The sequence below is a fragment of the Urtica dioica genome, chromosome 8, assembly GCF_054948205.1.
Source record: "Urtica dioica subsp. dioica isolate 48M chromosome 8, U.dioica_male_clone48M_v1_H2, whole genome shotgun sequence".
Lineage (NCBI taxonomy): Eukaryota > Viridiplantae > Streptophyta > Magnoliopsida > Rosales > Urticaceae > Urtica > Urtica dioica.
This window is the reverse complement of record NC_142763.1, coordinates 29,012,945-29,039,937: the sequence shown is the minus strand read 5'-3', so window position 1 is coordinate 29,039,937 and position 26,993 is coordinate 29,012,945. Positions and strand designations below refer to the sequence as shown.

The 26,993-nt window shown below is 39.3% G+C and overlaps 2 protein-coding genes, 1 long non-coding RNA gene and 1 other non-coding gene across 9 annotated transcripts; 3 read left to right on the top strand and 1 right to left on the bottom strand.

The window, feature by feature from the left end:
- The first annotated feature begins 7,633 nt into the window (after positions 1 to 7,633).
- LOC149388972 (uncharacterized) lies at positions 7,634 to 8,682 on the top strand. The gene is made up of 5 exons (XR_016300874.1): positions 7,634 to 7,676; positions 7,770 to 7,878; positions 7,992 to 8,262; positions 8,372 to 8,495; positions 8,576 to 8,682. It is a non-coding gene; the product is annotated as an uncharacterized LOC149388972 (long non-coding RNA).
- A 105-nt stretch (positions 8,683 to 8,787) lies between these two features.
- LOC149388971 (uncharacterized) lies at positions 8,788 to 15,408 on the top strand. Of its 6 annotated transcripts, none has more exons than XR_016300467.1 (8): positions 10,103 to 10,571; positions 10,823 to 10,903; positions 10,978 to 11,065; positions 11,140 to 11,310; positions 11,494 to 11,605; positions 12,422 to 12,458; positions 12,555 to 12,606; positions 14,286 to 15,408. XR_016300467.1 is itself a non-coding variant. In XM_089621605.1 (4 exons), exons 2-3 carry the CDS (start codon positions 9,164 to 9,166, stop codon positions 9,597 to 9,599), a joined length of 390 nt encoding a protein of 129 aa, XP_089477731.1. In that variant the 5' UTR covers positions 8,788 to 8,865; positions 9,068 to 9,163; the 3' UTR covers positions 9,600 to 9,617; positions 12,555 to 12,901. The 6 variants fall into 6 exon arrangements, 1 of the variants encoding a protein (XP_089477731.1); XR_016300466.1 differs by having other exon boundaries at positions 12,555 to 12,616; XR_016300463.1 differs by lacking the exon at positions 14,286 to 15,408 and having other exon boundaries at positions 12,555 to 12,901.
- A 91-nt stretch (positions 15,409 to 15,499) lies between these two features.
- LOC149388970 (uncharacterized) lies at positions 15,500 to 16,356 on the top strand. Its single transcript, XM_089622537.1, has 2 exons — positions 15,500 to 15,526; positions 15,577 to 16,356. Exons 1-2 carry the CDS (start codon positions 15,500 to 15,502, stop codon positions 16,354 to 16,356), a joined length of 807 nt encoding a protein of 268 aa, XP_089478663.1.
- A 10,345-nt stretch (positions 16,357 to 26,701) lies between these two features.
- LOC149388969 (small nucleolar RNA R71) lies at positions 26,702 to 26,805 on the bottom strand. The gene has a single exon (XR_016301107.1). It is a non-coding gene; the product is annotated as a small nucleolar RNA R71 (small nucleolar RNA).
- Positions 26,806 to 26,993: the final 188 nt, after the last annotated feature.

Below are 26,993 nucleotides of genomic sequence, written 5' to 3'. Positions count from 1 at the left end.
ATAATAAAAAAATTGGTTTTGAGTATGATGCTCATATCAGTGTAATTTATTTGTTTGTTGTTTATACTTTTCTTTTGTGATATGATTTTTAGTCTATACTATATGTTTGCGTTGTTAGCTTTCTATCTTTCTTATGTCGTGTGGGTGTGTGACGGTGAGATTATTTATTTATTTAATGTCTACCTCACGGTGTATTTGATTTGTTTTGGTCAGTAGATTATGCTTTCATAGTGCACGATAGACACATTATTTATTTATATTTACACTAATATATATGTATATATATAATTTGTATGTTTATTCAGTCAACTTTTGATTTAGAAATCAGTCTATATACGTTTGTATTGATGTGGCATGCTATGATAGTTTTTGTGGTGGTTTTATGCAAGCTATTTAGGCGTTTTTTTTATAACTTCGTTTTATTTATTTATCTAATAATTTTAGATATACATTGGTTGGTAGCTTTGTTTCTCGTGATATCATTATTTCCCCGAGTGAGCATTTTACTTTGCTAGTTTTAGTTATTTTATTTTTGTTGTTTCTTGGTTTAAAATGTACATGAGTTATCTTTTGAGATTTGTCTCAAAGTTGACTTTATCTTTTTGATATAGTTTTTTTTATATAGCTAATCAAACTATTGGCTCCGAAGAATTGCTATCTTCGGATCTTCACGTAAACATGCACCTACAAAAAGAAGAATTTAAAGTATCAAATATGATAATGTAAAAATATATAGTATCCAAATTTTACAATGTCATTAATACTATAATTAATGTGTTTTTTTTTTTCAAACAACAATTTATGTTTCAAGTTGTAGATTCATTTTTCATCTAACAATTTATGCGGTTGAGCCTGGATGGTGAACCGCGGTGGGAGTCTGAGTAACTATGAAAAATATACGTTACTACAAATCACTAACGTTTTTATGAAAAAATTCTAAAATAACAAAGACGGTAAAACATTTTTTTCGATATGAAAAGTTTGAAGACTTGAAATAAAAATAAAAAGTTAGAATCTATTTAACTTTGATCGAGGATAAAGGGAAGTAAAGAGAATGCCAAAGCTTCCAATCGAGTATAGTTAAGAGGTTTTAGAGCTAAAACATGAGAGGTCAATTCTATCTCAACAATGATTTGACGAGCATAGTGCAATATTCGAAGGTTTGGTGAGCCACAGTATTGCCATTAACTCGAAGGGAGTGTTCCTGCAAATTTCTTTCATGGATACCAGTCTCGATCATTCTCGATCATTCAGATGATTATAGGTTTCTTATTTTTCATGCTAGTCTAATCAACTAGAAAATACGTGTCATAACTGTAATTAGTGATAAAGATGTCGGTGATCGATGACTAATTGAGAAAAATGTTAACAAAAATTTAGTGTTGAAATTTCATTTTTGCTTAAATTTTTTAGATTTCGTCGGTGAAATTTTTGAAATTATAATATCGTGGTACCTGAAAAGCCGCAATTTTCATTCAGCGACTTATTTTCTCTGCACCGAAATCTAACGAGGGTTCATAGTAGTTCTGAGGCCGTTAAAGTCGGTGTTTTGGCCGGATTTTGGAATTAAAAAAAGGTCAGAGATGGAAGTCTTTTTCAACAACGAAAGATGGAATGTCACTTTTTGAGAATGTAAATCAAAACATGTTTTTATTATGGCTTCATTCTTTGTGCTCGAAGTATAATAATTCTTCCTTAGGGACAGGTCGGGAGCTATAAGATATATTGTAAAGAAAACATTTTTTTTCTGGTTTGGTGGTGGTTTTCCTTTTCGGTCTTCTTTTTACGGGCCCGACATGTTTGTTTTGTGTGCGGTCCGTTTCTAGGCCAAAAAACAACTCACATATGCGTGTGGTCCGGTTTGGCATTATTGAATATCTTTACAATCAACCTATTTGCATCGAAGATGGTGTTGAGGGGGTTCCCGGTGTTGATTACGACTCAATCGTGTTGCCAAACACCGATGCACGAGTAAGCCCCCGCGCTACCAATCCATGATGACCTCCATCAGTGAGCTTCATCGCCTCCACATGCATGCACACAAGATGTTCGAATAAATGACCCCACAAAAATAAATGGGGCTGACATTGATATGAATTGTTCTATCTCTTCTTCGAGAATGAAAACAGATCAGGACTCGCTGACATTGACTTCTGGCTTTGGCGAATTTGGTACTGACAAAAAGGGACGGTCACGACTCGGACTCAGGGATGATTCTCTCGCGCCGGGATTTGAGGAGGAAGAAAAGGAGGAACTTGAGTTTGATGTGGTTGGGCACATAGGAGAGGTCGAGGTAGGAGAGAATTATGTAGCTGTTGTTGAACTCAACGGAGGGCATGAAGGTTCGATGAAGGACTTGAATGATAAAGAAGAAGATAAATCAAAAAAGAAAAAAAAGGCTATAACAAATATTTATTTAATATTTTTCTTTAATGATTTATTATAGTCATCAATAAGGGATATTATCGTAATTTCCAAAATAAGTCATCCACGTGCATAAAGTATAATCTCATACTGGACGGGCGTCACAAATATTTTGATAGAAGATGTTTGTTACAATGTAGAATTTCAGCATTTGTGGTGCATGATTTTAAATTTGAAAAAGTGATACGTTACAAGTGATATAGTTAAAAGGGCAACAGTGTAATTTATCATTTTATATATTAATAATACTTTTCTGTTTCCTTTTAAAAATACTTGACATGAATTGAGGTTTGGACAAGTTTGACCCGTTTGTTATTACTATAGAAATATATTCTTACTTGAGATGAATGTGTATAATAGTAATTATATTGGACACTTAAACATGAATTACAAAGATACTTTAAACTTTAAATATTGAAGACAAACCCCTGCATTTATAAAAGGAGACCATTACTCGGGAGTACCAATGTTAATTATTAGTGTTAAATATGAGAAAAACATTAAAGAGCATTGAGAATTAGCGCATTTTTTCCTCTACGGATTCGACAAATAAATATATAGTCTAGCTTGTACGTATTTTTTGGTGCCTGATTGGTGTCTTGGATTTCGCGCAAGCAACATGCGATGGCATGCTCAAGTACGAAGGCTGAGTATCGCGCGCTCGCGTGGAACTTCCTCTAGCTCCAGTGATATGGCGTGACAACATCGGAGTCGCCTCAGTTGCTACAAACTTCGTAGACCATGCCTTAAATGTTCATTTTTTCATAGTGACATGGTAGCAATCGTGGATCGGACAACAACTGATGTCTTGACAAAAGGACTATCAATAATGGAGTATTATAATCTCAATAAAGGCGAATCCTTGTCCCACCCCGCACGAAGAACAAATGGATATATTATAAGTATCCCAAACATGTGCTACAAATTTAACTCGAGAAAAATTTAGTCAAACTCAGTCACATATTCAAATAAGTCATGAAACGCGAATTATTAAGATGAGATTTGGTAAATAATATCAGTAGTTTGAAAAAAATTTACCAAGCAAAATTATAATCAGGACAAATAATATCAGTTTTCCTTTCACCGATAGGATTTATCGTCTTTTTTCGCCGCTGTTCATTGTCCTTTATTCTTTCGCGGGACCCTACCTTCTAGTTTTCTCTTTAAGATTTCTTTGAGGTTTTTGAAAGTCTCGGTCTTTTTGTGAATTTTGCTTGGGTTAGTGCGAATTGTTCCCTGTACAATTAGGTTTGGGGCTTTAGTGATTATTGTGTGATCAAATGACATTATTTGTTGGCATACGTGTCATCAAATTTGAGCTTATGTTTGAAGATTTAATGACATATATGTCAATAAATATCAAGATTTGTTGATTTTGTTTTTAAATTACAATCAACCATATAAAGGCGATCCGAGCCCATTTGGGCTAAAAATTTTGGGCAAAAAATTTGAGTTTTAGGGGCCCAAGCTTCTTCCCTCTACCACTTGGGTCCGCCCTTTTGCCATATTATATTTCAAGTAATAAAAAAATTGGACTAATTCAAAATCACAAACTTTACATAAATAAGGATGAAATATTGCTAATAATTGAAAGTCTAACCACAACATTGTCTATTACTATTAAAGGCCAATAAATAATCTACTACATAAAATACATGAAGAATGTGTGATTATAATCGTTGTACATCAAGCAAATAATTCAATAGAATAACCTTTATCGACGTTGATACAACATAATGGAAGAAATAGAGTTGAAAAATCTCATAGATATTAAAAAATATATAAAACAAAAAACATGATTGGATTATATATACCACTTTGAAATATCAATAGTGTGTATGGAAATTTTCAGAGGGATATACGTATAAAGAAATATAAGATTCAATGTGGATTTTGCAAAATTGATAATTAAGATGGCGTAAATACATGTATATTAATTTTTCAACTCTATAAAATATCACAACTTAATTTTTGGAAATGAAAGTCTAATATGTTTACGATTATGTCTGGTAATTAATTATGAGATCTTATAAGTGGATTATGTGAATTGTCAATGTGTTGTATTCCAAGTGGAAAATGTTAATGAAGCAGGGACTTATACAAACATAATTTCGATCAAAAGTCACAACACCATCGTTGGATCATAAACCTGATCTAACGGCGAGAAGAAAGAAAAAGAAATTAATTTGACGCGGAGAGCTAAACTTAATGCTGGGCGAGTCATTTGATGGTCCCTTTAAGCGAAAAAAAGAGTCATTTGATGATTATTAATATTATAATACCGTGTGTTTTTATATCCGTTGGTGTATATATTGGGGGTGAATCGTAATTAAATAATATTATAACTACAACAGATTACAGCCGCTGGATCAAAATATAATCTAACAGCGAGGAGAGAGGGAAAGGAAAAGGGAAAGTTAATTGGAGGCCAAGTTTCTGGTGGTATATAAAAAAGGGATCACCGGCGTGTAAATTGCGATTTAGGGTTTCACCGTCTCAGCTCATTCGTTCCCAGCCATTCCCTCTCTGCCCCGTCGCCAAACCTCGACGCCGTCGCCGACCTCATAAAAAATATCGCCGGTCCTCAGTGTTCGAATATCGGGTACTTCAATCTTCTGCCGAGACTGGAGTGGTGGTGCCGATCTGCGGTGTGTCCGGAGGCCAGGTCGCGCCACCACCACCAGATCTCAGCCCAACCGGCGAGCGTGGAATCGGGCTAAAAGCGCGGGTGGAGAAGCGAGATTGGCTGTGGATGCAAAAGTCCCTTGACCCGTCCCTTCCAACATCGTATGTCCGATCGTCGGCGCCGAGCCCAGTCGAAAGGTCGCCATGTTCGGGTTGCGGGTACTCCTCTTGGAGTTGGTGGTGTTGATCTTCCAGATTGCACCTCCTTTAACCCGTCCGGCATGAAATGGCGATCTAGGGTTTTACGGCACCGTCGCATCTCGTTCGTTCCCAGCCATTCCATCTCTGCCCCGTCGCCAAACCTCGATGCCGTCCCCGGAATCGCCGTGACCTTAGCAAGAAGCTCGCCGGTAACGGGAATTTCAATCTTCTGCCGAGACTAGCGTCGTTGATGTTGGTGTCGATCTGCGGTGTGTCCGGAGGCCAGATCGTGCCACCACCAACAGGTCTCAACCCGTCCGGCGAAGCTTCTACCGGTTCTCCGGAGGCGGTTATCGGGCTAAAAGCGCGGGTGGAGAGCGAGATTGGTTGCCCCTTGACCCGTTCCTTCCAGCTTCGTCGGTGCCGGAAAACCCTAGAAAGAAAAGCTAAAACCCCTCACCCGCTCTAACTTGTTTCGTTAGTTCCTAGTCTTTCCCTCTCTGCCTTGTCGCCAAACCTCGATTCCGTCTCTGGCATTGCAAGGCCGATCGTGACCTTAGCAAGAAGCGCGCCGATAACGGGTACTTCAATCTTCTGCCGAGACTGGTGTTGGTTGTCTTGATCTGCGGTGTGTCCGGAGGCCAGTTCATGTCACAACCACCAGATCTCAGCCCGTCCGGCGAGCTTATGTCTGGGCTCCAGAGGCGGTTATTGGGCTAAAAGCGCGGGTGGAGAGCGAGATTGGCTGCGGAGACAAGTCCCGCTGCCGGAGATGCCTGAGAATAGTGCCTTCGCGATATCGAGCGAGAGATTTCGTAAAAACCCTAGAAAGAAACCTAAAGCCCCCCGCCGTGATTCCACCAGTATCACGTTTCGTTCCTCTATGTATGTTTTTTTTGCTAATTCTTTCTGAAATTGCTTTTAATTGTAGTATTGTTGTTGTTTGTTGATCCAGGGTATGGAAGCACACTCTGTTGCCGGTTCGACTCCACGCGGGTCACGGATGATGTCTTTTTGTATTTGTACGAAAGGATGAATGGTAGAAAGGGGAGAACAATACAGTGTTGAGATATAAACACTATTGTGGTCAATGTCGAACAAAGAAAGTTGTAAACAGGGAGTACTTTTTTCTTTTGCATATTTTTTTCTTCCTTTTCTTTATAGTCCTTTTGTGCATTTGTTTCTAACTCGATATCCTTACACAGGCTTTGCGAGAGAGTAATTCGGCTCGTTCTCTCTGGCGAGTGAGATCGATGCTCTTTGTAAGCAAGGTCGGAATCGAAAAAGATGGCAACCTTGTGCAAGAAATTGAAGCCAGGGAACATGGGTCTTTCAACACTCAAGAAGACCACTGGTATATGTGAACAATATCTTGTTTTAATTACCGATTTCTACAATATCTTGTTTTATTTACTGATTTCTACAAGCGGCATTATTATGCATTGTTTTTTTTACTTACCTTTACCAATTGCATCAAGGAAGGGCAAACTTGACCTCCCATAGCACAGAGCTTGAGTGCGTCATTGAAGAGATGGCCGGGCTCCCACAGTTGACTGCTCGCTGAAGTTCGTCTGATCCGGTGATGAGAGTGTATATAAGACATCGCCAATGCCCTTAAGTACCTCACTTGTTCCGGGGAACTCTCAGGTTAGTATATAAGACATATCTAATTCATGACAGTGTATCTATTATCATATCTAATTGGCACTTTATTGAACATCCCAGGCATGAAGGACTGGGGGGTTTTGGATCCAAGTTTTATTTTTTATATGTTCAAAGCTCCATATTTTTTTCTCTGTGGAGGTATGTGAAACAATCGTAATCTGCAAACGAAAAGAGGTAATCCCTCTTACCGGTTATCAGGAGTCGGCTGCCCTTGACCCGTCCCTTCCAGCTTCATCGCTGCCGTAAAAACCCTAGAAAGAATAGCTTAAACCCCTCACCCGCTCTCAGTTTCTCTTATTCTTTTCGTTTCGGCTCCCCAGCTCGCCCTGCCGCGAATCCACTTGGTCGTCTTCAGTATCACGAGCCCTCCCTCTTTTTATATTTTTGCTAATTCCTTCTGAAATTGTCTTTAATTGTAGATATGTTGTTGTTTGTTGATTCAAGGTTTAGAAACACACTCTGTTACCAGTTCGAATCGAAGTGGGTCACCAGCCCGATCTCCCTACCTGCCGTCGCCGCCTGAAGGACGCTGTCTCAGGAATCTTGTGATGCCATTCAGTATTTCTATGCATTTCTTTTTCTTTTTTGCCCTTTTATGTATTTGTTACTATCTCGATATCTTGAAGCAGACTTGGCAAGAAGAATTTCTTTGGCATCTCTATTGCGAACGAGATCGGCGCGCTTTGTAAGGAAGGTCGGATCGAGAAGGGCCGCAACCTCATACGAGAAATTGAAGCCGAGGAACACTATCTTGTCTGCCGGTATATGTGAACACTATCTTGTCTTATTTACTGATTTCTATAAGATGCGTTATTATGAATTGTATTATCTGTTACCTTTATCGATTGCCTCAGGGAAGGGCAAACTTGACCTCCCATTGTCATCGAAGAGGTGGTCGGCCTCCCATAGCTGACTTCTCCCCGATGCTCTCAAGAACCTTGTTTGTTCCGGGGTGACTCCCAGGTTAGCATATAAGTCATTATCCAATTTATCAGTGTGTCTATTATCATATGTAATTAACCATGTTCTAATTCATTTTATTTATTTATTTTGGGCTTGATGCGATATTGAACTAGGCTAGCATGGCACTTTGCTGAACGTCCCAGGGGATGACGGACTTGGGGCTTTGGATCCAAGCTTTTTGTTATTCGAAGCTCCGTACTTTTTCGCTGCGAAGGTATATTGTGTAGGAAGGAACACATTTCATGGTTTGAGATACCTAGTCCAGAGCACCTCTGGAAGTTATGACCCTGCAAAAGCTGGCATGTTTACAAGTTCCTTAGGTCACAAGGCTTCATGTCGTCTTACGACACGGCTCATCAGTACACCGATGCAGATTCCCACAAGGTTGGTTCGCAAAACCATTTTTATATTGGTAGATGTCCATATTTATTTATTTTTTCTTAAAATGTTCTTATTGGAAATAAATGTCTTTTTTTTTTTTTTTTTTTTAAAGTGGGTTAGTCATCGGAACCATCGTGGAACGTTTACGGGGTCGATTCATTTGGCTTCTCAATCCCAACGGTTATAAGAAGCTCCTTGAGACTATTTGGACCGAAGCAGTCTTTGGCATGTTTAAGGTCAGTTTGATTATTTTACGTTCTGTTTTATTTGTCTCTATAAAATGTTTCTAGTATTCATTGTGTTTTTTTGTTTTCAGTATCTACTACGCAGAGCTTCGCTGACAGAGCACGACGCGGTTGCGTTCCTCAAGGCTGATTCCGACAATGATTGCATTACTTACAGTGGCTTTTGCGAAGCTTCGACGGTACGTAGAAATATATATTGCCGTGATCTCTGTCTCTAGAATAAAGTATGTTAATTTACACTTAAACTTAATAAGCTTGATGTTTGTTTGGCTTTCAAAGCTGAATTTGATTGGACACTGCTATGGACTAAGTAATGAAGACAAAGGACCTGTGGGATCAAGCTGATTTCGAAGAATTTCAGGTAAAAAAAATGAATGATTATGTTTGTGAGTGACATTAGTTGATATTGACATAGTTGATCAGAGAACAACAAATGTGTAAAAAACTTATAAAGTTGTTCAGGTGTTGAATTTCGTAGAAATATATCAAGAACCAAGATGTCACAAACATGCTAGAATAGTTCAGAGACTAGTTGTGCTGAGATCAAATTAAAATCTATCCAGACAGGTCATTCCCTGCTGTCGCAACCCACAAGGATACTCCGACGGCCCGCTTGAAATACAGCGAATACTCCGACGGCCCGCAAGTCTCCAGCGAATATGCCTCGCCGCAGCAGAACCTCGCACGCGCTGCGGCATGCCACGCGCCCCTGCTGCCACCCTGAGCCCTGCCGGGCACACGCCGTTCAGGTCCACCAGGCACCCCGTGGGCCTCCACGCCCCGCCCCGCCACGTGGCACCACCACGACTGGGAGGTTGAACCTGTCCACGAGGCTCACGTCGAAGAAGTCCAGCCCCTCCACGCTGTTTAGCGTGAACTCCACCAGTGTCGCCGGAGCCGCAGTCGGCGGTGATGCACGCGAACCTTCCACCGAGTCTCGACCGCAGTGCGTGCGGGCCAAGAATCGGCCGGACCACTTCGGCGAGGCTGGGACTGTTCTCAGGTATGACGGGTAAGAAAACCATTTGAATTTCGGGTATTGTTCGCAGGTATGACGGGTATGGTTGGGCTTCCATCGGATCGGGCCATTGCTGATGATGAAGAATGATTGAGGTCATTTTTCGTGAATTAAAGGATCATAAAAAAAATCAGTTTTTTTTTTTAATAGGAAGTTGTTAATGAGAAACTTATTTCCCTAGTTTTTTATACTACACCTAAAGATGAGAGTGCACTTAAATCTTACTAAGCCATATGGAACTTGTAAATTGTATTTTAGCTAACAAATAGTTAATAAATAGTAATTAGCTAATTTGATGACGTGACAATTAGTTAATAATAAGAGTATATGTGAATAATGTCTTCTTTTATTTGCTGTTGGTTTCTACAAGCGGTGTTGTTATGAATTGCTTAGTAGTTACCTTTACCAATTGCCTCAAGGAAGGGCCAACTTGACCTCCCATTGCACATAGTTGGAGCGCATCATCGAAGAGGTGGTCGGCCTCCAGAGTTGACTACTCGTAGAAGTTTGTTCGCTTCGGTCATGATACCCTGGAATCAACATCACCAATGCTCTCAAGAACCTCATTTGTTATGGGATGACTCTCAGGTTAGTAGATAAGACCTCTCACTCTCTAACTAGTGTCGTTTCGACTCAACCATGGCACTCCTCGGCCCGCCCCGCCCCACAGTGAATCCTCCAGTATCACGTGTTGTCCCTCTCTGTTTGTTTTTTTTTGCTAATTCTTTCTGAAATTGCTTGTAATAGTTGATTTTTTGTTCTTTGGAAGCACATTCTGTTGGCAGTTCAACTCCAGGCGGGTCATTCCCTGTTGTCGCGAACCACAAGGACGCTGTCTCAGGAATCTTATCGATGTCTTTCAGTATTTGTATGAAAGGTAGATGAGTAGAAGATAGGGAATAAGAATACAATGTTGACATATAAGAAGCATAGACAAGAATTTTGTAAACAGGGAGTAACTTTTTTTTTCCCCATTTTTGTGTAATTGTTTCTAACCCGAAATCTTTACACAGACTCAAGAACCTTATTTGTTCCGGGATGACTCTCAGGTTAGTATGTAAGACAATAATTATCCGATTCCTGATCAGTGTATCTATTATTGTATGAAATTGACCATGTTAAAAAAAAATTATTTTTATTTTGCGTTAGATGCAATATTGAACTAGGCTAGCTGGGCACTTTGCTGAACATCTCTGACATGAAGAAGGACTTGGGGCTTGGATCCAAGCTTTTTCTTATTCAAAGCTCTCCACTTTTTTTTTTTTTTTTTTTTTTTTTTTTTTTTTTTTGTGCTGTGAAGGTATATCCTGTAAGAAGGAAAACATTTCATGGTTCGAGAGACCTAGTCGAGAGCATTCCTGGAGTCTTCACCTGCAAAAAGGTGTGTGAAACTATCATAATCTCAGTACTGATGTGAGAATTTATGTTTGTTCAGTGTGTTTTTTTTTGTTACAGGTGAAGGTATATCCTGTAAGAAGGAAAACATTTCATGGTTCGAGAGACCTAGTCGAAGAGCATTCCTGGAGTCTTCACCTGCAAAAAGGTGTGTGAAACTATCATAATCTCAGTACTGATGTGAGAATTTACGTTTGTTCAGTGTGTTTTTTTTTGTTACAGGTGAAATTATGGCTTCGAGTTCTGGACAATCCCGTACCAGACCAGTTGGAGAGTACCTATTCGATCCTTTGTTGAGAACTACAAGGAGATATCTGTGCCTTTGATGATTTATGAAACTTTGAAACCTGTGTTTCACGGTACAATGTCAGTCAACTTATAACCTTGAGAGAGGTAACCTGCAAAAGAAAAAAAGTATATACCCTTTATAAGAATTTCGAAACACAATGTTAGGAATAGTTTTTCATTACAGGAAAATAATGTTATCGACGCGTTTTTTTTCATGTTGGTGGATTTTATAACCTCTCTCAAAATTCAAATTTAATCAAAAGGTCTTTTCAACTATGCTCTTTGTAGATCATGGATTGGTCTTTTGAACACGAAGGTCTAGTTTGACCAGACCAACCTCGTCGGTTAGGAGCACTATCCAAGGACAGAGCGTGATGAGGGATCTCATTCAGCTTTTGAGGTAATTTGTTTTTATATCTATGTGTTTGAAATCTGCTCGTTTAATAGCCATGTATGTTTCTATGTGTTTATCACACGAAGTGGAAGAGGAAGACATGTATTCTTCTCTTAACTCCTTTTTATTGTCTTTGTTTAGGCACTCATCTTCTTAATCTGCTTGTTTAATTTGTTGCATTACTAAGATAAGAGATGGGAACTATGTAAATCACCGAGTTTTACATATGCAATTATTTTTGTTTGAAAGTATTATGCTTCATCTCACAAAAGGAGTTCACAAACTAAGCAGTTTTCACTTCTTATTCCAAACAAAAATAACTGTAATTTGTTTTGGGACCGGAAATTCCTTCTGAGATTTTTCCTGAACTAACTTCAGAAATAAAAAGAAAGTATTCCTTATGAATATGAATATCAAGCGAGATTATCCTCTTGTACTGTCGTTTTTTTTTTTTTTTTTTAATTATTTGATTATTTCTTTCATTTGTTGATATCTCAATGGGCATGTCTCATGGAATTTACAAATATGCGGGTAAATGTGTTAGATATAGCATGGTTCAAAATTTGTACTATAAGGCCTAGGCTTTATATCCCGTTGGCCTCTTGCTAACGTCTGAGTGAATCTTACTATTACTGTTGTCATTATGCCGAATAAATACGCTATATTCTACACTTGTCACTTTGTCTATGTTTTCTAAACAATCTCTCGTCTTTGTGGAATATTTCATGGAGATACTAGCTTATGGATTCAAATTTGCGTTGTTAATTCATCATGGTGGTGGGGCCGGGGTGAAGATATGATATAGCAGTTCTCTTGTGACAGGTAATCTGGCCGGAATTGGAGATTCAGTGCAAAGCAGGTTGGATTCTCATCTGAAAACTGTTCTTATCAGCTTTTGCATGCCAATATATCTTCAAGCTCTCAGAGATTTATTAGTTCTGTCTCATTCCTGTAGGACTCGGGATTTCAATGGCGTTGGGAGGATCACTTCACTCAATTGTCAAAAGGTCAGAATAGGTTGGTATTTTTCCCTTTTGATTGAGCCGAAGCAAATCTGTTTTGATCGCCTCTTCCTATGGGACAAATTAAAAGTCTATATATGAAGTTATATCAAATCATAGGCCTAACCCATATATAAAAAAAAAATCATGAATGGCACCAGGGGTGATAGAAAGTTGTGCTTCATTTTCGTAGAAAAGGAAAGTTAAATAACCAGACATTATGTAAAGTCATGATAACATAGCTAACTCCTGACACCTTTATTTTTAGCGTTCTTTTTACACCGTAAAACATAACCCTGTGTCTCTGTAGGTGTGTGTGTGTGGTCAACAATATGAACCTCCGTCAAGCTCGATTCTATTATGATGTACTTTATCTGTACATATTTATTTAGTATTGGCTCTTTTTAGTCGGAGCGCTTTGGTATGTGTTAGTCCTAATCGATCTCTGGTTCTTTTATTTATTTATTTATTTACGAGTGTTAATGTCGCACCGAATAAACTTAACATTGATGTGTTTTCAGTTACTTCATGTGCCTTGATGACTACAGTACCATTTCTCTTATGCCTTGATGACTCAGTTTCTTAATGTGCTTTGATACTTATACTTTGAAGTGATTTTGTTGCCAATTTTACTTTTATATTTTGTTGCTCTTTTTAGTTGAAGCGTTTTGATCTGTGTGAGTCGGAGTCGATTTTGATCTGTGTGAGTCGGAGTCGATCTCTGGTTCTTTATTACTTCTTTTCAAATGGTATTGTTGCACTGGATAATATAACTCAACAGTGATGTGTTTTTCCAGTTTTATTTTGAGCAAGATGTGAATGACACAGAATCATTTATCTTATGCCTCGACGAATTAGTTTCTTCGCGTGCTTTGCTATTTTATCTCTACTTTGAGGTGCTTTGCGATAATCCAAATGTTGCTTCTCACAGTAACTAGTTGTATCAAAATAGATATAGCCCAAGGTTTCTCTATCTCTACTTCTTTATAGTAAGTATTCTATGATGTTTTTTTTAGCTTCCAGGATTTATGAAACCTTGCTCACGGCCATGTGAGTGGCTCCCCAAGTATCTCACTTTTTTGTCATAAAGTTTTTAGAATAGGGCTTTAACATAAGATTTTTTTTTAGTAAGCGTGACCTTTGATGGGTAATATTTCTACTGAATTCCCTTTCTAATAATAAAAAACTGGTATTTGAGCTATTGTTGTGCTTTTCGAGTCTGGAAGGAAATTCACAATGAGAACATAAGCTAGGACATTATAATATCAATAAATTTAGGTATATTCTACTGTGATATTGATAGAATTATCTTCTTATTTTTTCTTATATTATTTATATATGAAGGTAGTTTCCTTTGTAAGCCTTGTAGATTGTCTTGACCTTCCTTTGGATGGTAGGGACATATAACTCTTTTTTTTTATTATCTATTATTCTATGATATAGTCGGTCATGCTCTTACCTACAATAATAATATCAAAACTTGTGGCCCCATTGAGTTTCTATCTTTATGTGTGTTTAATTTTATACATAGTTTAAGGTTTCAGGCTCATGAAAATCCTTAATATCAGTATTAGCCACTGTTTTTCCATGGCATCAAAGCCTTAAAATAAGATCACTACTTTATTAGCCGAGTGATGTCTTGGTGTGCTTTAAATTTAAATTCTTGTGGAATTACTCTTTTGCAGATATGGTCAAGACACAAACCCAATGCTTTTGGATTTTGCTATTTTTGTGATCGGTTGATTTTCTGCTGAATGGTCTATTGGCTTGCTTTTTTCTCATCTTTCAAGATTGTCTGGGTCAGTTTAGCAAAAGCGAATTTATTTCCATGGCTTCTCTCTTACTCAAGCATGACATATCTTTATGGATTGGGACTCAGTTTCTTTTCGTACCAGAGCCAACTTTATACACAAAGACGAATGGCTTGTTGCGGTAAAGAAGCCTCTGACTCAGATCAACTCTATATTCTCATTTTTATCTTTATTTTTTTTGGCCGTGCACATCCTTTATACCATTTTTTATTTTACCTTTTAGCTTACTAACCTTTGTATGCTTTTAAAAGTTTCATGTTTTATGAATACATATCATCTCAGTAAAGTAGAAGGGAATTTTCTTAAAATGAACTAGTTCTCTTGAAATGATTTACGTATTTTTCTAATTCGTAAATTTAAAGATTAATGTGCTGTACTATGCTGACGACACGTTGGTTTTCGGCGAGGATGATTTGTCGAGTTGAGAGAATTTGGTCTCTATTGTCAAGGAATTCTGTGCAGCCTCCGGTCTCACGATGAACTTCGAGAAGAGTAATTTAGTGGGCATTAACTGTTCCGAGGAAGAGGTCGCTGTTCTTGCTGGGTGTTTAGGCTGCCAAGAAGCTAATTGGCCGATTAGTTACTTGGGGATGCCCCTGGGAGACAGCCCGAGAAGGAAAGCGTTTTGGGACCCGGTTTTGGCTAAAGTGGTGAAGAGTCTTGACAGATGGAAGAAAGGTTTCCTCTCTAAGGGTGGGAAGATGACGCTTATTAACGCTGTCCTTTCGGCGCTCCCGACCTACTTCATGTCGGTTTTTAAAATGCCGATGGGTGTCGCTGCCGACATTGAGAAGATTATGCATCGGTTCTTTTGGGAGGGTTTTGGGAGCAATAGGTCTCGTGCGGTGGTGGCTTGGAATAAGTGTTGCTGGCCGAAGAACAAAGGGGGACTAGGCTTTGGTAGGCTTGAGGATAAAAATAATGCTCTTCTGACAAAATGGTTATGGCGATTCCCGATCGAAGAAGATGCTTTGTGGCACAAGGTCATAAGGGCCATATACGGTACACTACCCAACGTGTGGGATCCGGGGGATTCTCAGGATCGTACATTTCGAAGTCCATGGCGTTCAGTTTCGGTAGTCCGTGACATGTTCTTGACCCGTTGCTCTTGGAAGGTTTTCGATGGGTCCATTGTGCGTTTTTGGGAGGACGTTTGGTGTGGTAGCTTGAAAGATCGTTTCCCGGATTTGGCCAGACTCTGTCTTCTACCCCGTCACTTCTCGGTCATGTGGATTGGAACTTTGGCTTCCCAAGGAACCTGTCGATTAGGGAGCTGGAAGAAGCCACTGATTTGATGGGGGTGCTAGATTCTTTTAAGTTGTGGGAAGGTTTGGTGGATCGACGCATGTGGTTGGGTGATGAAGAGGTGTTTTCGGTGAAGTCAATGGCTTTCGATATTTCCCCCGCTTCCTCTAAGCCCCTGTTTCTGTTTTTTGAAGGGATATGGAAAGTTCCGGTTTCGAACAAAGTCCAAATTTTTGCGTGGCTGGTGGCTACTAAGAGAACGAACACAAAAGATCGCCTTCAAAAGCTAAACCCCCACCTTTCTCTGTCGCCAAATATTTGTCCGATGTGTCTCAGCGCAAGCGAAGATGCCGACCATCTCTTCATCCGGTGTAGAGTGGCTACTACTTTATGGGGATGGCTTTGCACAAAGTTGGGTCTCGTCTCACGTCCTAACTCCGTTGAGGAATTGTTTCTATTATATGGCTCTCCAGGGTTTAACTCCAAAAGGGTCGCAGCTGCTAAGACCGGGGTTTTGGCAGGTTTGTGGTGTATCTGGAACACCCGGAATAAATCCATCTTCAATGACGAGGCGTGGAACTTGAACGTGTTGACTGATAGTGTTAATCATTGTATCGCTCTTTGGATTTTTTCCTGTTGTAACGAGTTCGAGTCCTTTTCTTTAGCGGACTTGGCTAGGGATTGGTCTAGTTCGCTGTAATTTTATTCTTCTAGGGTTTCTGTTTTGACTGGGGTTTCCCCTAGTGGTTTTTTGTAATTCTTGTTCTGGATTTTCCGGCTTTGCCGCAGTTATAATAAAGTCAACAGTTTCTTTTAAACTATGGATGTCTTATTCGATACGAGTTCTGTTTTCACAAAGTCCCACAAAGTGCATTGACGGCCAGCGAGGTCTCCAAGATGTACCTGGCCTTGTGCTCAGGACCCACTCCGGAATGTGACAAAATCATGGTGAAGTCGGGCGGAGTGTCAAAATTCGGAACGTGGTCTACGCCGCTTCTGACGTGAAAAGGTCGCTCTCGTGCGGATCCTCTGTCAGAGACATCGAAACGCCATTCGAAGTGGCATCGGTGAATGGATAAGGGCAAGATAGGGACGGAGGAGGTAAGTATCTTAGATAAAATTGCAGCCAAATTAAAAATTAAAATCACGTTTCATTGTGCAGTTGAGCAATTTCTTTATTTGAAATTTATTATTTTGCAAATCAGTCAAGATTTCGCAATTGTTTCGAGAACTACTTCATGGATTGGGGCGCAGTTTCTTTAAGGTATTGGTCTCTGTGAGGTTGCTCATGTGCGAGATTGTATATTTCCTTTGTGCATACTTCTCTGTTCAAGATGGTTTGGGCATTTATACCGAGTGATGTTGATTTGTTCTTTATATCGGGTTTCTCTTATGTAAGTTTCTTGCCATGATCCTAGTGCGACACCTGGTTGCGGAATTGATCAGTGGTTAGAACTTATTTGGTTCTCAGTTTTTCTGTACGGATTCTTCCCTGTGGAGAGTCACTATGGTATCAGTTCTCCAAGGGGCTTATTCCATGTGTTTGGTTGCTTTTATTTTGGGACCGTGTATTGACTTCAAGGGTCTTATATTTTGGTTTGATTACTTCTATTTTGGGATGATGATTTGCTTCTGAGCCGGTACTAGATGCTTTTGTGCCCTTTATTTGAGGTTAAATGGTTGAATTTAGGACGTTTTGGTATATAAACAGACACGTATTTCCAGATGTCAAGCTTCTTTGCTGGTTATAATAGGGAATTGAATGAGTCGTTGGTCAACACTTCTTTTTGGTGGGTACTGATTTGCGTTGGGCTTTGATATTGGATCCCTGGCTGTCTCGAGTATTTATTTTCTGGTTGTGAGGATCGGTATAATCTGTGAATGGTGAATTCTTATATGTGATCCGTCTGATTATCGTCACACCATGCTTGGATTATCGATCATTCCGGGAGAAAAGTTCTATTCTCGGTCTCCGTGGAGGTCAAGTATCAAGATGCTATTGGTCTTGCATGAATATCCATATTATGTCTTTTGGCTTTCCTTGCATTTATTGCTGATTTTTTTTAATTGGTTTGCGATTGAATCTCTTAGATTTTTACGGTACTCTATGATTTAACCTCTTAGATTCTTCTTACTTGGTTCTTAAATGATTGAATTTCTTAGATTTTTTTTACTTGGTTTTTGATGATTGAATCTCTAGATGTATACAGTACTGTTTGTTTAGCTTTACCATTTTCTTTTATAATCTATATTAGTTATATTATAAGTAGATCCCTTTGTAGTATCGTTCATGCAAATTCTTCATTTTTTGTTTGGTTTCTATGAATTTGCGCGTGATAGTACTTTGAAGATGTAGCCTTATGAATATATTTTGAGCTTGTACTCATTATTGTTTACTTAGTTTACTTTCTCTTTAATGGGTTGTCTTTTATTTTTGTGGGTGTGTGGCTTTAAATACTTGTATTTTGTGTAGTGCGTGATGATCGTGGCATAATAAAAAAAAAATTGGTTTTGAGTATGATGCTCATCAGTGTAATTTATTTGTTTGTTGTTTATACTTTCCTTTTGTGATATGATTTTTAGTCTATACTATATGTTCGTGTTGTTAGCTTTCTATCTTTCTTATGTCGTGTGGGTGTGTGACGGTGAGATTATTTATTTATTTAATGTCTACCTCACGGTGTATTTTATTTGTTTTGGTCAGTAGATTATGCTTTCATAGTGCATGATAGACATTATTTATTTATATTTACACTAATATATATATATATATATATATATATATAATATAAAATTTGTATGTTTATTCAGTCAACTTTTGATTTAGAAATCAGTCTATATACGTTTGTATTGATGTGGCATACTATGATAGTTTTAACAAAAATGTAACGATATAAACCACGTAAACATAAACGTTTGCATTTTAGCCAATATTTTGTAAATTTTTCATAAATAACCAAAAACTATTGTAAATATTTCGTAAATAATCGTATTTACTAGAAATTTATACTGTTTTTTTTTTATTATTTTGATAGCGTAAATAGATTTACATGGTTTAACGTTTGCTATTTTAAAATTTCTAATGTTTCATATGATTAGATAGCTACTGGACCCTAGTTTTAATGGTGGTTTTATGCAAGCTGTTTAGGCCTTTTTTTTATAACTTCGTTTTATTTATTTATCAATACATTTTAGATATACATTGGTTGGTAGTTTTGTTTCTCGTGATATCATTATTTTCCCAAATGGCAGTCTGTTGGAGCATTTTACTTTGTTGGTATTTTTGTTGTTTTTTGGTTTAAAATGTCGATGAGTTATCTTTTGAGATTTGTCTCGAAGTTGACTCTATCTTTTTTATAGTCTTTTTTATATAGCTAATCAAACTATTGGCTCTGAAGAATTGCTATCTTCGGATCTTCACGTAAACATGCACCTACGAAAAGAAGAATTTAAAGTATCAAATATGATAATGTAAAAATATATAGTATCTAAATTTTATAATGTCATTAATACTATAATTAATGTGTTTTTTTTTTCAAACAACAATTTATGTTTCAAGTTGCTGATTCATTTTTCATTTAACAATTTAAGCGGTTGAGCCTGGATGGTGACCGATGTGGGAGTCTGAGTAACTATGAAAAATATAAGTTACTGCAAATCACTATCGTTTGTATGAAAAGGTTCTAAAATAACAAAGACGGTAAAACATTTTTTCGATATGAAAAGTTTGAAGACTTGAAATAAAAATAAAAAAAGTTAGAATCTATTTAACTTTGATCGAGGATAAAGAGAAGTAAAGAGAATGTCAAAGCTTCCAATCGAGTATAGTTAAGAGGTTTTAGAGCTAAAACATGAGAGGTCAATTCTATCTCAACAATGATTTGACGAGCATAGTGCAATATTTGAAGGTTTGGTGAGCCACGGTATTGCAATTAACTCGAAGGGAGTTTGTTCCTGCAAATATCTTTCATAGATAGCAGTCTCGATCATTTAGATGATTATAGTTTTCTAATTCATCATGCTAGTCTAATAAACTATAAAATACGTGTCATAAGTGTAATTAGTGATAAAGATGTCGATGATCGATGACTAATTGAGAAAAATGTTAACAAAAGTTTAGTGTTGAAATTTAATTTTTGCTTAAATTTTTGAAATTTCGTCGGTGAAATTTTTGAAATTATAATATCGTGGTATTTGAAAAGCCGTAATTTTCATTCATCGACTTATTTTCTCTGCATCGAAATCAAACGAGGGCTCATAGTAGGTTGAGGCCGTCAAAGTCGGTGTTTTGGCCGAATTTTGGAATTAAAAAAGGGTCAGAGATGGAAGTCTTTTTCAACAACGAAAGATGGAATGTCACTTCTTGAGAATGTAAATCAAAACATGTTTTTATTATGGCTTCATTCTTTGTGCTCGAAGTATAATAATTCATCCTTAGGGACTGGCTAGGAGCTAGAAGATATAATGTAAAGAAAACATTTTTTTTCTGGTTTGGTGGTGGTTTTTCTTTTCGGTCTTCTTTTTACGGGTCTGACATGTTGTTTTGCGTGCGGTCCGTTTCTAGGCCAAAAACAACTCACATATGCGTGCGGTTCAGTCTGGCATTATTGAATATCTTTACAATCAACCTATTCACATCGAAGATAGTGTTGATGGGGTTCTCGGTGTTGATTACGACTTAGTCGTGTTGCCACACACCGACGCACGAGTAAGCCCCCGCGCTACCAATCCATGATGACCTCTATCAGTGAGCTTCATCGCCTCCACAAGCGTGCACACAAGAAGTTCGAATAAATGACCCCACAAAAATAAATGAGGTTACATTGATATGAATCGTTCTATCTCTTCCTCGAGAATGAAAACAGACCAAGACTCGTTGACATTGACTTCTGGCTTTGGTGAATTTGGTACTGACAATATAGGGACGGTCACGACTCGGACTCGGAGATGATTCTCTCGCGCCGGGATTTGAGGAGGAAGAAAAGGAGGAACTTGAGTTTGGTGTGGTTGGGCGCATAGGAGAGGTCGATGTAGGAGAGAATTATGTAGCTGCTGTTGAACTCGACGGAGGGCATGAAGGTTCGATGAAGGACTTGAAAGATAAAGAAGAAGATAAATCAAAAAAGAAAAAAAATGCTACAACAAATATTTATTTAATATTTTTCTTTAATGATTTATTCTAGTCATCAGTAAGGGGTATTATCGTAATTTCTAAAAAAAATCGTTCACGTGCATAAAGTATAATCTCATACTGCACGGCCGTCACAAATATTTTTACAGAAAGAGGTGTTTGTTACTATGTAGTATTTCAGGGACTGTGGTGCATGATTTTAAATTTGAAGGAGTGATACGTTACAAGTGATATAGTTAAAATGGCAACAGCGTAATTTATCATTTTATATATTAATAATACTTTTATATTTCCTCTTAAAAAAACTTGACATAAATTGAGGTTTGGACAAGTTTGACCCTTTTATTCTTACAATAGAAATGTATTCTTACTTGTGATGAATGTGTATAATAGTAATTATATTGGACACTTAAACATGAATTACAAAGATACTTTAAACTTTAAATATTGAAGACAAACCCAGGCATTTACAAAAGGAGACCATTACTCGGGAGTACCAATGTTAATTATTAGTGTTAAATATGAGAAAAAACATTAAAGAGCATTGAGAATTAGCGCATTTTTTCCCTTACGGATTCGACGAATAAATATATAGTCTAGCTTGTACGTATTTTTTGGTGCCTGTTTGGTGTCTTGAATTTCACGCAAGCAACATGCGATGGCATGCTCGAGTACAGAGGCTGAGTATCGCGCGCTCGCGTGAAACTTCCTCTAGCTCCGGTGATATGGCGTGACAACATCGGAGTCGCCTCAGTTGCTACAAACTTCGTAGACCATGCCTTAAATGTGCATTTTTTTCATAGTGACATGGTAGCAATCGTGGATCGGACAACAACTGGTGTCTTGACAAAAGGACTATCAATAATGGAGTATTATAATCTCATTAAAGGTGAATCCTTGTCCCACCCCGCACGAAGAACAAATGGATATATTATAAGTATCCCAAGCATGTGCTACAAATTTAACTCGAGAAAAATTTAGTCAAACTCAGTCACATATTCAAATAATTCATGAAACGCGAATTATTAAGATGAGATTTGGTAAATAATATTAGTAGTTTGAAAGATTTTTACCAATCAAAATTATAATCAGGACAAAACTGTTAATAAAATTTAGAGAATATTTTTTTGAATGCTTTTAGTCTCTCTCTCTCTCATCGGACTTTTTTTTTCCTCCACCAGCGTTTTCTTTTCACCCACCGCCAACTTCCTCTTCATCCCTCACCTCATCACCATTCTCTTCGTCTTCCTCACATGTCGCCACACCGACGCGCACGGCGGCTCGACCATCCTCACTCTCTTCATCCTCGTCAAGGTGACCAGCTTCTGCTGCTTAGACTCTCCCTAGAGCTCGCCACGCCGACGTTCCTTTCGCCGATAGGATTTATCGTCTTTTTTCGCCGCTGTTTTTTGTCCTTTATTCTCTCGTCGGACCTTACCTTCTAGTTTTCTCTTTAAGATTTCTTTGAGGTTTTTGAAAGTCTCGGTCGTTTTGTGAATTTTGCTTGGGTTAGTGTGAATTATTCCCTGTACAATTAGGTTTGGGGCTTTAGTGATTATTGTGTGATCAAATGACATTATTTGTTGACATACGTGTCATCAAATTTGAGCTTGTGTTTGCAGATTTAATGATATATATATATATATATATATATATATATATATATATCAATAAATATCATGATTTGTTGATTTGGTTTTAAATTACAATCAGCCATATAAAGGCGATCCTAGCCCATTGGGGAATTAGCCCATTCAGTTTTGGGGGGCCCAAGCGTCTTCCTTCTACCACTTGGGTCTGCCCTGCTGCCATATCATATTTCAAGTAATAATTAAACTTGCACTAATTCAAAATAACAAACTTTACATAAATAAAGATGTGGTGTTGCTAATAATTGAAAGTCTAACCACAACGTTGTCTATTACTATTAAAGGCCAATAAATTATCTACTACATAAATACATGAAGAGGGTGTGACTATAATTGTTGTACATCAAGCAAATAATTCAATAGAGTAACTGTGAGAGTGGATATCGCCCCCCAGGCGAGTTGGACTAACTAGGCCCAAAGCCAGTTCGGCCCAAATAAAAGATCATCGCTAGTTCGGCCCAGCGCAGTGATGGTATCTCTCCAGCAAGGGAGCAGTAAGGCCCAGTTCCAAGTCCGAGGCCCATAAGTTTTACGTCTCTGAAAGATAAGCCCCCTAAAATAGCGTATACCAGCCTCTTCTTCAAGGTAGCGGTCAAGCCGCCTAAAGAAGAGGATGAAACCCGAGATCGGCGAGATAGAGATTGTTTCCCGCCGTACACGTAGAACAAGCTGAGAGAAGGAGATGACCAGCGAGCTAGCTATAAAAGCCGATCACTTACCATTTTAAAGGGAATGATTTTTCTTATAAAAAAAAAAGAAGCTGATACAATTTCGTGTTTTTCCTTTTTGCCTTCAGTTCATTTGTTTCACGCTCCTCTTGTATTTATTTGTTTTGTTCATGCTAATAATCCAATAAAGAAATTTTTCTTTCGCTCGTTTTTAATATCTATATATTTATATCTTAACGTCTTCAAATTTCGGTCCCTTCTTCATAATCGGATTCCAAGACCCTTCCCTCTTAAAATAAACATATGAATCCTCAACTTTCAATAACATTCGTATAGATTGTTTGAACGAGAAATTGGTTCAACAATTTGACGCCGTCTATGGGAAACACTATCAGAAACCTAACGCCGAAGAGCACAAATCGAATCTGAAAATACGTCCTCTAACAGTGAGCATGAAATACCAGTTTATGGAGTCAATCCAGAAATGCGGGCTCTTCTGCTGAAACTTGTCGAAACCACCGCCGAGTTCCAGAGATCAACCCGATCCCAGCTCGATAGCTTGACAGTTGGGCAGTCTTCGCTTCAGGATCAGCTCGATGCCGAGCGAGCTACTCTGCTGAGTTCTGCTGGTCCGACCACCATAAACGGGCGTAGGTTCGCCCCGCCCAGAAGGCGTCTGAGCTTCTCCGGAATTCAGATGTCTTCTAACACAGGCGGCCCTCGCAATACGGCTGGAATTGGTCAGTCTGATGGACAGGTCGAGGCCAGTGACTGGCGAGCTCGACCGACTCAAGGCGATCTGCCTCCCCCCTCCAGGAGTCCCTCCTCCTGGATATGTCCCTCAAATCATCAACTTCCCTCGTGAGGAACGGATTCAAGAGGAGCCGAATTATTTCGAACCCGCAGCTCGACAAGGAGAAAACAACCCCCAGGGAAGACAAGTCCGAGCAAGAGGAGAACAGTTCGTCGTAGAGATCCCAGGAGACGATCATCCCGCGTTCAATGCCTTCCGCCAGATGGTGGAGGAAAATTTCCGAGCTGTGGACTCCCGAATGCACTATGCCGCGAGCTCGGCCCCCGAGATCGACTGGCTGGTGGCAGACACTCGGCGAACCCCTTTCGCTCCGAACATAACCCAGGTTAGAATTGGGGACGCCGGGAAGGTAAGACTTCCCAAATACTCTGGTACTTCTAACCCAAAAACGTACATGACGGCCTTTCGCATCGCGATGGGTCAGGCATGTTTGAGAGACGATGAGAGAGAAGCTGGACACTGTCAGTTATTCGCCGAGAACTTGTCAGTAAACGCCTTAGATTGCTTTTCACGTCTCGAGGAAGGGTCGATAAACTCTTTTCAACAGCTGTCGTCCGCCTTCATAAAACACTACTAGATGTTAGTGGAAGACGAGGCGACCATGGCAGACCTGTGGAACACCCAGCAAACCCGAGACGAAACTGTGAAGAATTTCATGACAAGGATTAAGACCGTCATGTCAAAAATCCCTTCCGTTGAAAGGGAATCAACCCTGAATGCTCTAAAAAATGGACTCTGGCATGAGTCCAAATTCCGAGAGGAAATGACCGTGAATAGGCCACCCACCATCGAGGACGCGATTCACCGCGCCTCAAACTACGCAAAGGCTGAGGAGGAGAGGGCCCTCTTAGCCAAGAGACACAATCCAAGGAAGGCCCATTCCATGACGCCCGTCCCAGCCATGGCTAGGACACCTAGCGTAAGACCGTACCGAAACAATGAATGGAGGAAGCCCCCGAACGCCCCGGAGCATACCTTTAAAGTAAACGATGAGGGAACTTCTGAGGAAGGCGCCTCAAAATGGCCTCGTAACAAGAAGAAGTATTTCGACTTCCATAAGAACTACGGACATGACTCCTTAGATTGTGTCGTAGCTCGGAAAGTGCTCATCGAAAAATATAAAAACGGAGAGCTAAAGAATATCGATCTGGGCCCACCACCACAGAAAAAGGAATTTAACGCTAGACCCCGAGGAAATCCCTCCCCAAAAAGGGGAAAGGCAATCTCAAGAGAAAGTAGATACCACGATCTCGTTTAACGAGGATGACACTAGAAGGCTATACGGGTCCCACGACGACGCTTTCACTACTACAAATATGGGCATCAGGTGCGACAAAAGCACGATTATATAGGTCAATGGGTGATTTTCGGAGCATATTGGGCCTTTGGAAGGGTTCAAATGACCCAAAAACATCAAAAACGGAAAGAAAGTCCGTCAAAACCCGAAGGAACGCGCGGTGTGTGTGTCGAATGCTCGCGGCGCGCACTGGTAGTCTGGAGATCCTCGCGGCGCGCACTTTTTTCTCGCGGCGCGAGGATTCTTCCGGACGCGCGCACTGTTTTTGTATCGGCCGTATCTTCTTGCTCCGATGTCCGATTTTCGCAAATAAATATGCGTTGGAAAGCTAAGAGATAGCTCTATCCAATGATGGAAAGAATCTATCCAAATAAATAATCGTGCTTTTGTTCATGTCTTCATAGTTGATCCTAGGTTAGAAAATCTAGGCAATTTATGTAATCGTTTGAACTCTTGTTTTATTGCGTGTGATTGTTTTAATAGGATTAGATGCCGAGAGGATAATAATCCGTCAATTACATAGGTTTGCTAGGACACTCGAGAGAGGCTAGTGAATAATTTTGATAGAGTGAGATTAGCATCCATAGGAGTAGATTTTGTTGTTCAAACCCGAAACCCCCAACCTAGTTAGTTCCGGTGAAATCGCGACACCTACCTTCTTTTCTTGCAAAACTCGTATTTAATTCTCTGCTTTAGTTTATTATTACTCTTGCTACAAACATCTTCTTAATATTATTTGGAGTTAATTAGCATCAAGTTTTAGGAAATCGCTGTTTCACTAGTCTCTGTGGGTACGATACTCGAATTTACGTTCTATATTACTTGAGCGACACACGTACGCTTGCGTGCGCGAGTTATTTTCGCAACAAGTTTTTGGCGCCGTTGCCGGGGACTAGTTTACAATAGCGATTGAATTTACTTGCTCTTGCTATTTAATTTCTTAATTTTTGTTTTCTAACTTTTTGTGTCACTTTCTTACTTTTGAAGGTGTATGCGAAAATACGGGTCATCAGCTCTCGTTCCAATAAACTCCGAGATCGAAAAATTTTGCAGGAAAAATCGAAAAGAATCAAAGGAACGAGCAATGGAAGAGAACAGGAACAATGCCGAGGAGCCCAAGACCCTATTCCAATACGGGCTACCACCGACCGATGCCACACAATCGGCCATTGTTCTTCCGGTTCTGGCGGGTAATCAGAATTTCGAAATCAAGACCGACGTGATCCATATGGTGCAACAATCCCAATTTTCGGGATCACCGGCCGAAGACCCGCAAGACCATCTCACCAACTTCGTCGAGATCAGTAACACGTTCAAGCTCCACAACATCTCTGACGAAGCAATCCGCCTCCGCCTTTTCCCGTTCTCTCTGCGAGATCGAGCCAAAAATTGGCTCAACTCGCTCCCTCCTGGCTCCATCACCTCGTGGGCGGACTTGCGCGTAAAGTTCATCTCGAAGTTCTTCCCATTCGAGAAGATGCATAAGAGGCGTAATGAAATCCATTCGTTCTCCCAGTTCGATGGTGAGTCTTTATTTGAAGCTTGGGGGCGCTTCAAAGAGCTTGAGCGAAAGTGCCCCAATCATGGCATCCAAGGGTGGATGATGGTGCAAATCTTCTATGGCGACCTCTCTCCTTCATCGCGCACCCTCGTCAACACCGCCGCGGGATGATCCTTCTTCCAAAAGACTGAGGAAGAAGCTCATGCCATCCTCGAGGAACTCGCGTACAACAACGACCAATGTCCTTCCGAGCGAAGGATTCAGAAGCGCGAGCCAG